At 40.2% G+C, this 13374-nt stretch overlaps 1 protein-coding gene across 1 annotated transcript in view; it reads right to left on the bottom strand.

The window, feature by feature from the left end:
• Positions 1-13374, bottom strand: part of ITGA9 (integrin subunit alpha 9) — a 230863-nt gene that overhangs the window by 101757 nt on the left and 115732 nt on the right. The window contains exon 16 of the mRNA XM_026100784.2: positions 8219-8374. Within this exon, the coding sequence (XP_025956569.2) occupies positions 8219-8374 (156 nt within the window). The remainder of the gene's footprint in view (positions 1-8218; positions 8375-13374) is intronic.

Below are 13374 nucleotides of genomic sequence, written 5' to 3'. Positions count from 1 at the left end.
TATAATAATTTTAATTAATTATTATGGCTTTAAATTTCAAGTTGCCTGCAAAATAAAGCTATTACCTACAGACACATAACACCTATTTAGCACAGATAAAGAAACAGTTACTGAATCTACCTAGACATCATCCTATGTTTCACTATACTACTGATGGAAAAACTCCTGCTGAGCCAAGTACCAAAAGACTGATTTAAATGCATTCTAGGAAAGCAACTAATATTCTGAAAAACTTTCCAGGATTTCATCAGATGTGCTGGCTAAAACGAGAACACATTATTTACGCAATATCTCCAGTGAATGCCAGAGCAAAGGCATGACAAAGGAAGGAATACCATGGGAGCCGTAAGCATTCAGGAGAATCCTATTATTAAACCAAACAGCCATGTCAATGCTGCAATGGTGAAAGCAACTACGATGAGCTAAGAAGTTCCCCCACTTCCATGTAAACTTTGTGGGAGCACGTCTTCCTCCAAAGAAAACAGATGCTCATTTATAGTGTATTCATATAAGAAAACAGGAACTGGGCAGTAATAATTATTTTATTCAGCTAGTAAGAGCGAACCACGTAGAGCTAAATTTCTCCAAGCGGAGAAGGCCAGAGGGAAATCAATCTACTTTATTGAGTGGAAAGCTGTGGGTCTAAGGCTCATGACTAGCACATTGCCACCTGTCAAGTCATCTAAGGCCAAATGCAATCCTTTCTCCTCTATCTCAGCTGTAGCCTGCTATGTGTACCTTTCAGCAAGTGCTAAAAAGTGGCCTTGGTGGAAACCAAGATGCAAAGGCAAGAGAACATTCAAATACAAGAGGAACAGGAATTCCCGAAGGAAATCAGCTGTGTGTAAAAGATCAGGAATGAAACCTGTTAGCCATTGAGAACAAGCAGAAATTAATAAGCATATGTATATCAGTTATTCCTCACAGCAGTGAACGGATTTAACAATGCAATTTTTTGTCCTCATATTCTCCTGGGGTGAGGAATTACAATTGGTGGCAATAGAAATATGTCCCCAGTCTTTCAGAGCTTTATTAGATTTCAAGTCTGACTCACTCACTTTTCAGGCTGAGGAAATTTTTTCTTTTTTAAATCATTAACAGTTCAAATCGTCCAAATAGTGTTCTCATTTTACAAGACTTCAGTCCTTATAACTCCACAGAGCAATAAATGGGAAGGCTCTTTGGGGTTAATTGTTCCATCTCCCAATACCATTATAGGATAAATTGCTGAAGCATACCTCTCAATATATTTTCCTGTCTTGTCTTAAATGGTCTTCCATTTATTTTGGATGACTACAAAATAATTCAATTATATAATCTCAGGAGAGATTTCTAATGATATTCAGGAACATTCTCCACTTTAAACCCTCTAATGTCTACTACTAAAACTGGAACTGTGCAAGACGAATCTTCTTCCCCCACGATGCTTTCCCACTTAAACACTTTAACGTAGGAGTCAAAGCCTTTGTTACTCATCATGCAACTATGTAATTAAAATACAAAAGCATAATAACAATGACAAATGATCAACAAATATGGCAACTGTTTTGTCCGCTGGAAACAGAAAAGCTTTAAAACAAGCAGATAGGCAATTCATGTCTCCCTTTAGTTCATTCAGAACCCCAAGGACACGTGAAAGTCCTCTCCCAAAATCCACCCACATTTCAGTGGTTTTGTATTTACGAATGCTACTCTGGACTGACAAGGATTTTGTGGCACAGAGGTACTCTGAACTGAGGGAACTATTTCAGGGAACTACCATGCTATGTGTTCTCAAAATGTTAAACATATTCCAATTTGACTCTACCGATTCTTCATATAATTGCTGTAAAAATATGAACTGAACTAATCAAGCCTGATTTCCTAAGGCTGTCACTTGACTGATTTGCTTTTTAAATTTCTTACAATTTTCTCTTGTAACTCCATATATAACTAAAAATTCTCCTTTTTTACCCTTGCAATTCTCCATCCACAGAGTAGCTTGGAAATCAAATGCAGGCTGTTATTCTGAACTAGAGAAATTACCCAAAAGCATTTTAAGTTAGGGCTCATTTTGGAAATGCTCATGTGACCACCTCTCCTTTCTCTACCTATTTATTTTATGAACCTTTAAACTAAATCAGATAATTCAAGTTCCACCACATAATATAAGATCATCTTTTAGCCTGACCTTACCCTGGCACATGGGCATAGCCCACACATAAAGGTGTATACATATATACATATGCATAGATGTACACATATACACGTACACACACACACACAAAAACACACACACACACACACACACATATATTTATTAGCATGTGATATCAGCTATTGTTTTTTAGGAAGCCTATGAGATCTAAATCTCAGAATTAAACATATCTTATACATATTCAGTTATGTTGCTTTTCCTCTACTGTTAAAGAGCAACATGAAAAAATTGGACACTTACTGGCCAAGCCTGTCATTGCTTAAGAATGAGCACAACAACAAAAAAAAAAAAAATGCATACCATCAGAGGCACTGATTTCCACTAATTCTTACTTAAACAAATTTACTAATTATAAACATTTCAGAGGTACAATACATCTGGACACCTGCTGTTCTAGTTCAGTTCTGAATCTCTTCCAGACTTATAAATCTTTCCTCTTTATTGTCATTCAAGAAAAAAGAGCAGGCAAATGCAATACTCAGCCTAATCCAGTACATGCTCAGGGTGGGTCCTTTTCAGATTTCCTGGCACGAACAGCAGCCAGTCCCTGCCAGTTCAACGCTGACTCTGACCAAACGTGTCTAGAGCAAAGTCAGACACCAGCAAAGGGATGGCAAAGGGAGGAGCAGATCTCGTCGCTTCTAGCAATCCCACCCCAACCGGAGGGAAAATTGTGGCAATAAAGCAGGAAGGGTGGCGCAGAAAGAATCTCTGCAAGAAGAGATGTAAGAGAGAATTTGGGAGCCTGCCCAAAGAGGAGAGATAGTCCAGGGTCAAGAAGTTTCAGCTGGAACTGCAGCAATTTGACTCGTTCCTGTTTTTTCCCCAAGATTTCCAGTGTGGCTGGGAATAAGACACTTAATTAAGCTTCACTCTTTCCACCTATCCAGTTACCTACAGGTATACTAAGCCACCGAAGCTACAGCTCTACTAGTAAATTAAACTGGCCTCTAAAACAGGGTGGAGATGCGCAAAATGGGAAAGACCTTTCAAACGTCCTAACTCTTGATCCTGGGAAGAGTTTGCAATAGAACTATCCCAGTGGCTTCCCAAGATGGGGGATGTCATTCCCACGCCTAGAGGTGTCCCCAGGCACCATTCGGTTTACCCAAAGAGATCTGGCGCACAGGGATCTCTGTGCTCTGGAGAAGGCACCCAGCCAACCCGGACCACCTGGTGTGCACAAACACGACATTTCAGCCTGTCTACTTCTGCCATTGCCTTGTCCTCAGTATGAGATGTGTGTTTGGGGGGGGGGGGGGGGGGAGGGTATGTTTTAAAATGAAGAATGATGTTATCTGTGCAGAAAACCAAAATTACTAAAGGTCTTCATAATTCAACTTCATGAAAATCCTCCTATACTTTATCATACTTGTCAGCTAAGCTTATGTATTTATGTGCAAATACTTAACTGGCTTTTCAAACACAAATATTTTCCCCAAAATGTCCTTTGCTTTAGATAGGTGAGGTCTACTTTATCCCAGAAAAGCTTAGCCTCGCTCACCAAGGGGTGCAGCATTGTACCTAAACTCTCACTGCAGGCCAGTGGTACAGTTGGGAACAGAATGTCCTAAACTTCTGCCTCTTCTTATAACTTAAAAGCAGTTTTATGACAGACTGTTCCTGAAGTCCTGAAGATGCTGACGCAATTAATTCTACTGAGAATATTTTCCTATACCGACAGGGTGCCTCCATCCACATAACAGCAGGTGATTTTATTACAGTATTTAAAACAGACAGAATTCTAGCATACCACATTTTGACCTCTAAGTTATATTACTGGATATTACTAGAACAAATCCCCACTGTATTTGGCAGGAGATCTTTCCCTATCTTGGTTGACATGTATTTATACAGTGAGTATACAAAAATAAATGTTATAGTACAAACCACTTACGACGAACTAAACCAAACAAAGTTCTAAATACGCATTAATTTCCCTGAAGTAAGAAGATTTATTAGTTTTTTCCAGTGGACAGAGATAGCAACTGGATTTGGGAGGCAACAAGGAAGTTAATGGAAAGTCATCTTCAGGGTGGGAAGTTTTAAAGTTCGTAATACTGACACACAGGAAAAGCAGAACCTTTGTTTCCCCACCCAATCTTGACCCATCAGAGATTTTCTGTTTGAGCAGGACTGAGCTGGCTAGCCACGTGCAACATGGAAAGCTGTAATCTTCTCCACAAAGCCAGTCTCCACGTCTCCACCCAAAAATTGTACAAGTTGTAGAGGCATGTATCAATAGACTTGTACATGTGACCCTTAAGTATTTGCTTTTGTTCCCACAAATAATTATACCAAACTATAGCAACCATAGTTTCTGGTAAGCACATACAAGAACCGAGAAAATAAATAAGTCAGTTTTAAGTCAGTTGTTACTGTAACCTGGGCCAAACAGTCCCTCAGGCCAGCTTAATTACATTATTACTTCCTTTGGAAGTATCAGAGCTGCTTTTCTGACAAAAATGGGCAATATGCGAGGTCCCACAATTGTGTATTTTTCAAGATGGAATTTCAGTTAAGATCCATTTGCTCAGATCTATTAGTTCAAATTACTTATCATATTTTGATTGTTTTAAGGACAGTTCATTTAGGAACAGAAGCAGTCTCCTTTGCTAAACAGTCACAGTTTTACTTTTTGTAATACAAGTATTTTGTAGTGCCTTACAGTAAAAGTTGCCTTCTTTTAAAATAGATGATCAATAAATAAATGCATTTTGAACACCTCCCATCCACACACTCCCTTACTACTCAAGCTGCGTTCTGGTCTAAGCAGTTAGTACAGGACCAAACTGTTCTCTCATAAACAAAACGTTACTGATATAAGGGATGAAATAACTGACACAATCCTTTTTGTGATTATGTCATCAGGAAGGGATACACCTTCCCACTGGTGGTTGCCTACCAACACTATTTTCAAGCTGACTTCTTAACGCATCGGAGAAAAGTCCTGCAGAGAACTTCGGATGCTCCAGATTTTCTCCAACTCTCTTGTCAAGAGACCACTGGGTGGCTTTCCTACCTCCTTGTTTGTCAACAGTGGGGACAAAGCAATACAGGACAGTTGTACACTCTATGTGGGAGGTCACGTGCACATGCAAGGAACACCTGGGTCATGACCACTAAAGCTACATCCCAGTGGAAGTGATCACTTCACCTTTACCATGACTTTAGCTTAAATAAATTATATCTAGGTGACTATAAAACCCAGGTTTGCAAGATCTATCAGCTTTCAAGTAGGTCTAGCAGACCTGATGTAGGACTTCGAAAGCTGGAAGTCATCTCCTCTCCTGCCCAGTCAGCTCTCCCTCCCAGTCCTTCAGCTATTCACTGCTTCCGAATCCTTCTCGTGCATTCACTGACCAAAATCAGCCACCTGAGCTTATTAGCAAAGCGTCAACCTGTAACAGTATCATAATGGTGTCTTGAAGCAACAATATTTCAGATTTTAAAATACTACTTCTTACTAGTTCAATAGAGTTTAGGATTTTTGAAAGCCACACATGACTAGCTATATTTAAAGACTTCAGTACTAGCACTAATATGTTTGTCCATCCACCCACACCCATCTTGCTGTTTTCAAAAGGGACATGCGGTATCTATGCTTCCCTTAATGAGTATCCACCTTAATGCTAACCTGAACTGATGTTCAGAGGGTGCTGAGTACTCATCTGTGAAAACAGAGCCCACTAAAGCTGTCTTGAATTGGACTGCCGCAATGCATGGTCCCTCCAGAATCATTTGATTCTTTGAAAATGTAAATCCTTTATTACATAAACTTTGCTTCCTACTATGCCTCTTGGTCTTTAAAAATAATTTCTACTTGCAACATGACAAGAAGCCTAAAAGAGAACGCTAAGTAATGATTTTCCCATGAAATCAGTCTTTGAGAACTCTGTCACTACGCCTCAAGGCTACTCCATCGGAGCTTTGTCACTGTAACTGCCACAGTAAATCTGAAACTCTGCCCACTTCCTTGGCCGAAAGCACGCTTCCAGTCACACCCCATGCCAAAATCCTTCTCTTACAAAGCTAAGTGAACAACATCTGGAAAGCAAATGGAAAGGGATTGTTAAACCGGCTCCCTCTCATCCAAATTACACAAGAAAACAAGTCAGGGAAATTACCAACATATTTTTGTTTCTGTTTATAATCTCGACATTTAGGTATTTTAATACTGACCTGAGACTATGCCTGCAGGGTTAGATAAGAGCTTTTAAGTTAAAACCCAGTGGCAAAGCACCCAAGCAGTTCAGTTCATATAACATTCAGATTTTCACCACACTCTACAGGTTCCAAAATTCCCTGTATGAATATGTGAACATATGAATTCCCATCCTGTTTGCAACAATATAACATTTAGATAGTTAATGGCCACACAAATCCCTCTTTATAAAAATAAGTAATTATTAGATTGAAATTTCATTCATTCATTTATAAAAATAAGGCATACTTCAATAAATACTCATTTCTTTAAGTACAAGGATTATAGCCAAATACAATTCAAAACATCTGGGTACCTGACAAGGCAAATCTCTTTAAATAAGAGATTTTTAAAGCAATCTCTCTCAGTTACTTTTTCTTCAGTAGTATCCAGGGACCTGCAGACTTCAGCAGAATAACATATCCTTATGAGTAGCATGAGAAAGAAGTATAGTAGATGATGATCGATGCATCACTTAATGTATTGCTGATGATAAACTTCCCAAAACTAAAAACCAGATCTCACAATCCACTGTTAAAAGCCTAAAACTCCAGACAGGCTTTTCAGGGTTTTAGGAAAAAAAAAAAAAGTTTCATATTCACAAGCAATGCCAGATCATAACTCCATGAGTATGTTTTGGGAAACAAACTTGACTGGATATGACCCTGAGCAACTTGATCTAACTCTGAAGTTGGCTCTGCTTTGAGCAAGGAATTGGACCTCCAGAAGTCCCTTGCGAGCTAAATTATTCTGCAATTCTGACAGACAAGTGCGATGGCAAGCCACAGAACAAAGAAATCTGATTTCCCTACGGAGCTTTGAGCCTTACGGCTGGATGCTCTGCTGCGGCACGATGGGAGGTAGAAGGGCTGCAGGTTCCTTCCTCAGCAGATTGTCCTGCGTCTCCAAAGACTGAGCTCAAACCAGAGCCTCTCCCTCAAATGGCCACTAACAGGGTCTCTCCCCTGCACATGACTACCTGTTTTCATGAACCCTAAAGAAACTTAACACCTTCGTAAGCACTGCCCTGATCACTCCTGTTGAAACCTGCCAAAACTGGACAACATTTTTAAATGATATTAGTGAGGTCAAGACAGACATGCAGCAAGATCACATACATTTCATTTTCTTAGGATAAAGGTGGCCAGGGTCAGGTGGAGGAAAGATCTCTACTCTCTAAATGACAAATATTTCAGAGTCCAGGGAATTTTCTTGCTCTTACCAATCAATGACAAAAAGGTTTTTTTTGACTGGCTGGGAGCAAAACAGGACCCCATTAGTATATAGTTGCACCTACACTTTCCCTTCCGTGATATAAAAAAATCCTACTGTAGCATGGCCAGCAATAATAATAGCAGGAGCAGGTTTCCTCTGCCACGCGGTGAGACATGAGGAGCCCTCAGAAAAGAGGGCAGTGGCCTGGGCAAGTTTTTCTTAATTCTGTCCCCCAGGCATACACTGCTTTTCCTATGTGCAGAAGGGAAAGTTCCCGCGTCCCCTCCTGCGACCAGCCCTGTCCCTCTAGGACGAACGAAACTGTCCCCAACTTTCTTTCGAGGATAAGTCCTCCAAGAGCATCACAGAGAACCTCCTACAGAAAGGGAGGAACCAGGACATTTCTTTTCTTACTGTTTAGCACATTCAGTCTCCCAATGCCTGGCACAAACAGCTTGAAACAAGCATGCACCCACACCTTGTGCTGCGTACCAACCTCCCTCTGAGCTTTGCAATCACTTTTTACATCCGCTTCTGCTGTCAGTGAGGAATCGGACAGAGTCACAGGCCTCCCAGGGGAAATAATATAGTGCAAACCTGACCTGGTTCCTTTGCGCTATCTTCTGTCCTTTCTTCCAGCGGAGAATGGGCTTGAGAGCAGGCAGTTCCTTCTCCTCTTTCCCTCTTTCTATCGCATGTTCTCCAAGGCTGTACGCAGCTTCAAATACAATCGGAGATATCACGTCTTTGACTCTTCTCTGTAAAAGAAAACAAACGTAAAATTTACCTGTGACGTTCTTGTTTAAGCAAATCTTTATATACATAAGGTCAGCAAGAAGTTCTATCACAACAACGCTGCAGACAGGAAGCAGGCTTCTCTATTCTTGTTTTTCGCAGTGCCAAATGGGAATAAGAACATTATACTAAAACGAGTCAGAAGATCAAATAAAAGTCAGTAAAAAATTAGATATTCTTCTGAGACCCCTCCTGGTTCTGCTAAAGTCATTCACATATTTGCTACAGCTGTAAGACCAAACATTTTTCAATAAAACCAAAACATTTTCTTAAAAGATAAAATAAATTAGTGTGTATTACCATTAGTGCTGCAACATTTGGAAGCAAAGAGTAAATCTTTTTCATCTGTGGGGCTTCTAAATCCTAGACTTGGATTGAGGTCACCTCTAGTTAGCTCAACCCATTAAAAAAAGAAAAGTCCATCTTGCCTGGGTTTTTTTTGCAGTATCAATGAAATGAAAGAATGGCTAAGGTACCGATGTAGCTATAAAACAAGGCTGAAAACATACAGGGGGAAGAAAAGTCATCTTCCAGCATGGGCCTGAAACCAAAATTTGTAACTCTACCATCAGAGCAGTAACACCTCCAGGAAATACAGCAAGTGTTTCAGTTTCTTTAACTGCTACATTCTAGGCTTCATTATAAAAGATTTCCCAGATGTATTAAATTGTGCCATGTTATTTGTTTAATGGGAGGAATCTTTATTATTGATTGCCTTTTCTTGTTGTTTGCACCCAAGCCACAAAACCAGTTGCACGCACGAAGCCTGAGACCCGTTTTCTGTGAAAGGATAAAATGATGATTGTGCTCTGTTCTGTCTAGACTTCCAAAACACAATTTACCAGAAAACAGACATGGCAAACATTCTACCTTTCCATAGGCAAACATTGCCTTTAAATTTTAGCTTCTTAAAACATTTCATGTGAATTCAGCACAGATGAAAGTGAGGAGATAAATAAATACCTTAAATAACCATGACACATCTTCAAATGGGCCAATTCCTCAACTTTGACTTGCAAGCTGTATTATTCTTAGTAGTGTTCTCTGAACATAGCCCACCAAGCACAACAAGTAATTTAGATGTAACACAATTTAAACAGCATCTTCCAGATGCGGAAGAGCTGTGTACTAACTGGTCTTCTGATGACCCTGTTTGATCCGTCTCAAGGCAAACATTTGCTCTCTGCTAATCCTTTGACTAGACACAGACCCCTCCTGAAACCAGACTAAGGCTAATTCACAAATCACCAGGTGAGACTGGTGAATAATACCAGACGCTAGGTTAGATGATGTTTAACCCTCCTCTACTCCCATGTCTCCAGCCAGCTGCAGACTTCCTCATTCCGTTATCAAATTCTGCCAATTCCCTATATCCAGTGGCAACCTCAGGTACCTGAAGTTCAGATTCTGCCTTGTCTGGAGTAGCTGGTACAACCATGTTCTCAGTAATAAATACCATTCAACTTCAGAGACAGCAGCAGTGGTGACGGTCCTGTTGGACAGCTATGTGACACTGTTCCCATCGCCTAAAAAGGATGCTAAACCTCTCAAGGGAAGAAAGCTGGATGACTTCAGGCCCTTCAACAATCCCACCCCAAGAGGTAGGTGTTGGACCATACTGAGCTTACAAAATAACAATAGCAAAACTCTCAGAAGCTATTAATTCCGCTCTCACAGAAAATCATGTGTAGCAACTTAAATGTGGATTGTATCAGCGTGTGAGAACACTACATATATGCAGAAACAAGACTATAAAAACCTGTACCATAAAGCAACAGTGAAACACAATAAATCATCAGGCAAATCACCACCTAATCCAATTGTATGCAACCAACTGTGTAAACACTGAGCAATTAAAAGTGTAGGCAGTCGATTAAATTAAAATCCACCTATAGTTTTTCTAGCTCTGTTACTGCAGTACGGCAAGAATAAGTGCTTAATGACTTCTAAGTGTTTTAATATGATCTTGCAAGGTTCAGCCCAAAGTCCTTTGAAGTCAAAAGACAAGTTTCCCATTGACTTCAGTGAATGCTGGAGTGTGCCCATATTGTTCACTGGTGTCTCTTTCTGCTTTTATTTTAGTGCTGAAATTGTGACTTCCAGCAGCTAAATTAATTACATGTGTGGATATTCCCCCACCACAGCCCTGGGGAAATGTATTTCACATACCCACTTGGCTTTAATTAAGGATGAAAGTATGAACGCTACCCAGTTATTAATTTTGCCACATGTTCAATCCCTTCTGCTCACAACCCTACCAACACAGAAAAGCCATTTTGTGGGACTTTTCTTCAGTAAGACAGAGACAAGACGGTTCTGTTTCACAGGCACACCACAGACTTTCTAGAATATAAGCACATAATGAGAATACTAAATATTTGCCCAAATGCAATTTGGAGAATGATTATTTTAGGTCAGAAATTCACCCAGCTTCTTTCTTGTACAATCTACCAAACCTACTACCTCTAGTGCCTCAGTCATGTACTGATGATACAGCCTACAGATTTAAGTGTTTCTGATATCTAAAAGGGAGCTCAAGGGTTGCAATGGCAGCCGGGTTTGAGGAAAGCACTCAAAAATCCTTCAAATCAAGGAGACTGCTTTCATGGCTTTTTACATCAATTATATGGCTTTAATTAAGTGGATTTTGATGGAAGAAATAAGTTCCACGAGCAGCCTTTACATATATCTACCATTTTTCATCTTGACACTCCTATACTGCAGAATTGTCTAAGGTTAGAGATGCTTCTGCATAATGAAAAAGCATTTCTGGCAAATCATAGCACACAGACAGCACAGCCTCATTAATCGAAAAACACTCTGGAGGACATCAAGCAAGTGAAACATCCAAGGGGTCCATATTATCAACAGAAACAACTGGGTAACAAGGGTTCAGTGAGCAGTAATTATAAACAACACACATGCACAGACTACATGACACTGTAAACTGTTGCAAGTTTTCACTGAGCCTGAATTAGATCAGGGACTAAAAGCTGGATTTCCCACAAGGCATCAGCTATCCTATGTAGTTTTCTTGTTCTCACAAGCAAATTCTCTAAATTTTTTTTCTCCTCCTTCTGACCAGGTTTCATTCTGGACCTAAGAAATTTTTCTGATAAGGCTTTTATGGAAATCTATACACTTCAGTTTCAGTAAATCATCCTTCCGCCAGTATAGCCTTCTGTAATGGAAACAGTCCTAGCCAGCTGTATTCCTTAGTCTGGACCTTTCATCTCTTCCTGCAAGGCACACTGCATGACATCATTCCGATTTGAAGAAAAAGGTGCTTTGGAATGAGCCAGTTGGGTGTTTTTCAAGGGTATTACAGGGCGCACCCTCCTTAGTATCTAACACACACAAGGTCAATGCAAAGCCAAAGAAATCCGCAGTCCTAAAAGAGCAGTCTTGCTTTTCAGAGCATCTAAGAAAGCAGTAAGATGCTTAAAGAGTTTCAAAAGACACTCTGGTCCTGAAAGCTCATCCTAATAGAGAGCATGCTTGCCATTTCCTCTCCCGAAACAATCATCTCAAAAAAATACATATTTTTCAAATGCTGTGGCTGCTGGGCATAGCCATAAATTTCTTCCTTTTTGTTTTCTGGCTTAGTGGGGGAGAAAAAAGCTAGTGAGACTCTGCTAGATTTACGAGTGCATTTCTGTTTGGCTGTAGGAGCTTTAAAAGCTCCTAAAAACCTGAAAAGGAGTCACAGAGCACTGGTCAAACATCGGAGCTAAGGTTCTGAACATTATTTCTAATTCCCTCCCTAAGACAGCATGTGACCTTTCTAAAAAAACCACTTTCTGTGCTTTTCCCGGGCATAGGCTCACACACATCGTCACGAGATAAATACAGGCACAGATTGCAAGGCACACCGCCTTGTCAGGTGGCCACTGCCTTCTCCAAGCTTCACTGTGGGCTACCAAGAGCACACACACATCACAAACTCGGGCAAGTTTGGATGGAACTGGCCGGGGTTTTATTCGAGCGGTAGGATTTACTATCGCAGTAAGGTAACTCTCATGGTGTGAGCAGCTGCCAGAGGAGCACATATCACTCTAGCTTGCTTTCGGCTCATTGCCACAACACAGTGAGGAGACTGTGCATGAGCCCAATCAATCACCGCATCTAATCCACTCTCTTGTGCAAGGTGAAAGTCTCCAGCAGGGGCTCTGGAGAGCGCCCAATTCCATTTTTAATTACGGCCAATGGGCTGAGAAATAAATTGAGATTTAAATAATCCCTTCAATCTACAGCAAGAGTCCTGCAGGAATAAAGGATAAAATGTGGCCCTTGTAGAGCAACAAAACATCAGTGAATATGAAGTCATTTTCAATATCACTGAGCAAAGAAATAGATGCAACTATCAGCACTACTTCTATGCCTGCCCCTTGCTGCTTTTCCTCACTCGTGTCTTTCTGGAGTTTCTCTCCTCTTTCCCTTTGTGAATTTTCCCTGCTCTGTCAGCCCTGTTCTCTACTATCCCTGGCTTCATCCTGAGGGCATCGACCCCTGTATAATTTCACAGCTTTTACCAAATTCAGTACAGCTTTTGAGTACTTCTGAGAATTAAGCTTTGTTTAGTTCGATGACTAAGAATGAATTCAAGAACCTAGCTTTTAAAACACTCAGCTTGAAACTTTTAGTCTAACCATATTTATTTTGAGTTTTAAACAAGCACTAATAATAGATTATAGGCATTTTTACAAGCTTAAATACACACAAAATAAGTTTGACGGTCTGAGTTAACACAGTAAAATGTATAAAGCCATCATGTTAATTGCTTATCCAGCATAACACTTTAATCAGCTCACAGATCACTCCCACTTTAGGTCCTAAACTCAGTGCCTACACATAAACAATTCCTTGCTCAATGACACTAAAAATGACTTACACCTCCTCTGGCCTTCAAAGCCAAAGGCCAGCACTTCCATGTTTTATCAAATCACGTATCAGCTGTATATTT

This window comes from Dromaius novaehollandiae, chromosome 2, assembly GCF_036370855.1.
Source record: "Dromaius novaehollandiae isolate bDroNov1 chromosome 2, bDroNov1.hap1, whole genome shotgun sequence".
In the NCBI taxonomy this organism is placed as follows: domain Eukaryota; kingdom Metazoa; phylum Chordata; class Aves; order Casuariiformes; family Dromaiidae; genus Dromaius; species Dromaius novaehollandiae.
Note: the sequence above shows the minus strand (reverse complement) of the source record. Positions and strands in the feature narration are given on the sequence as shown.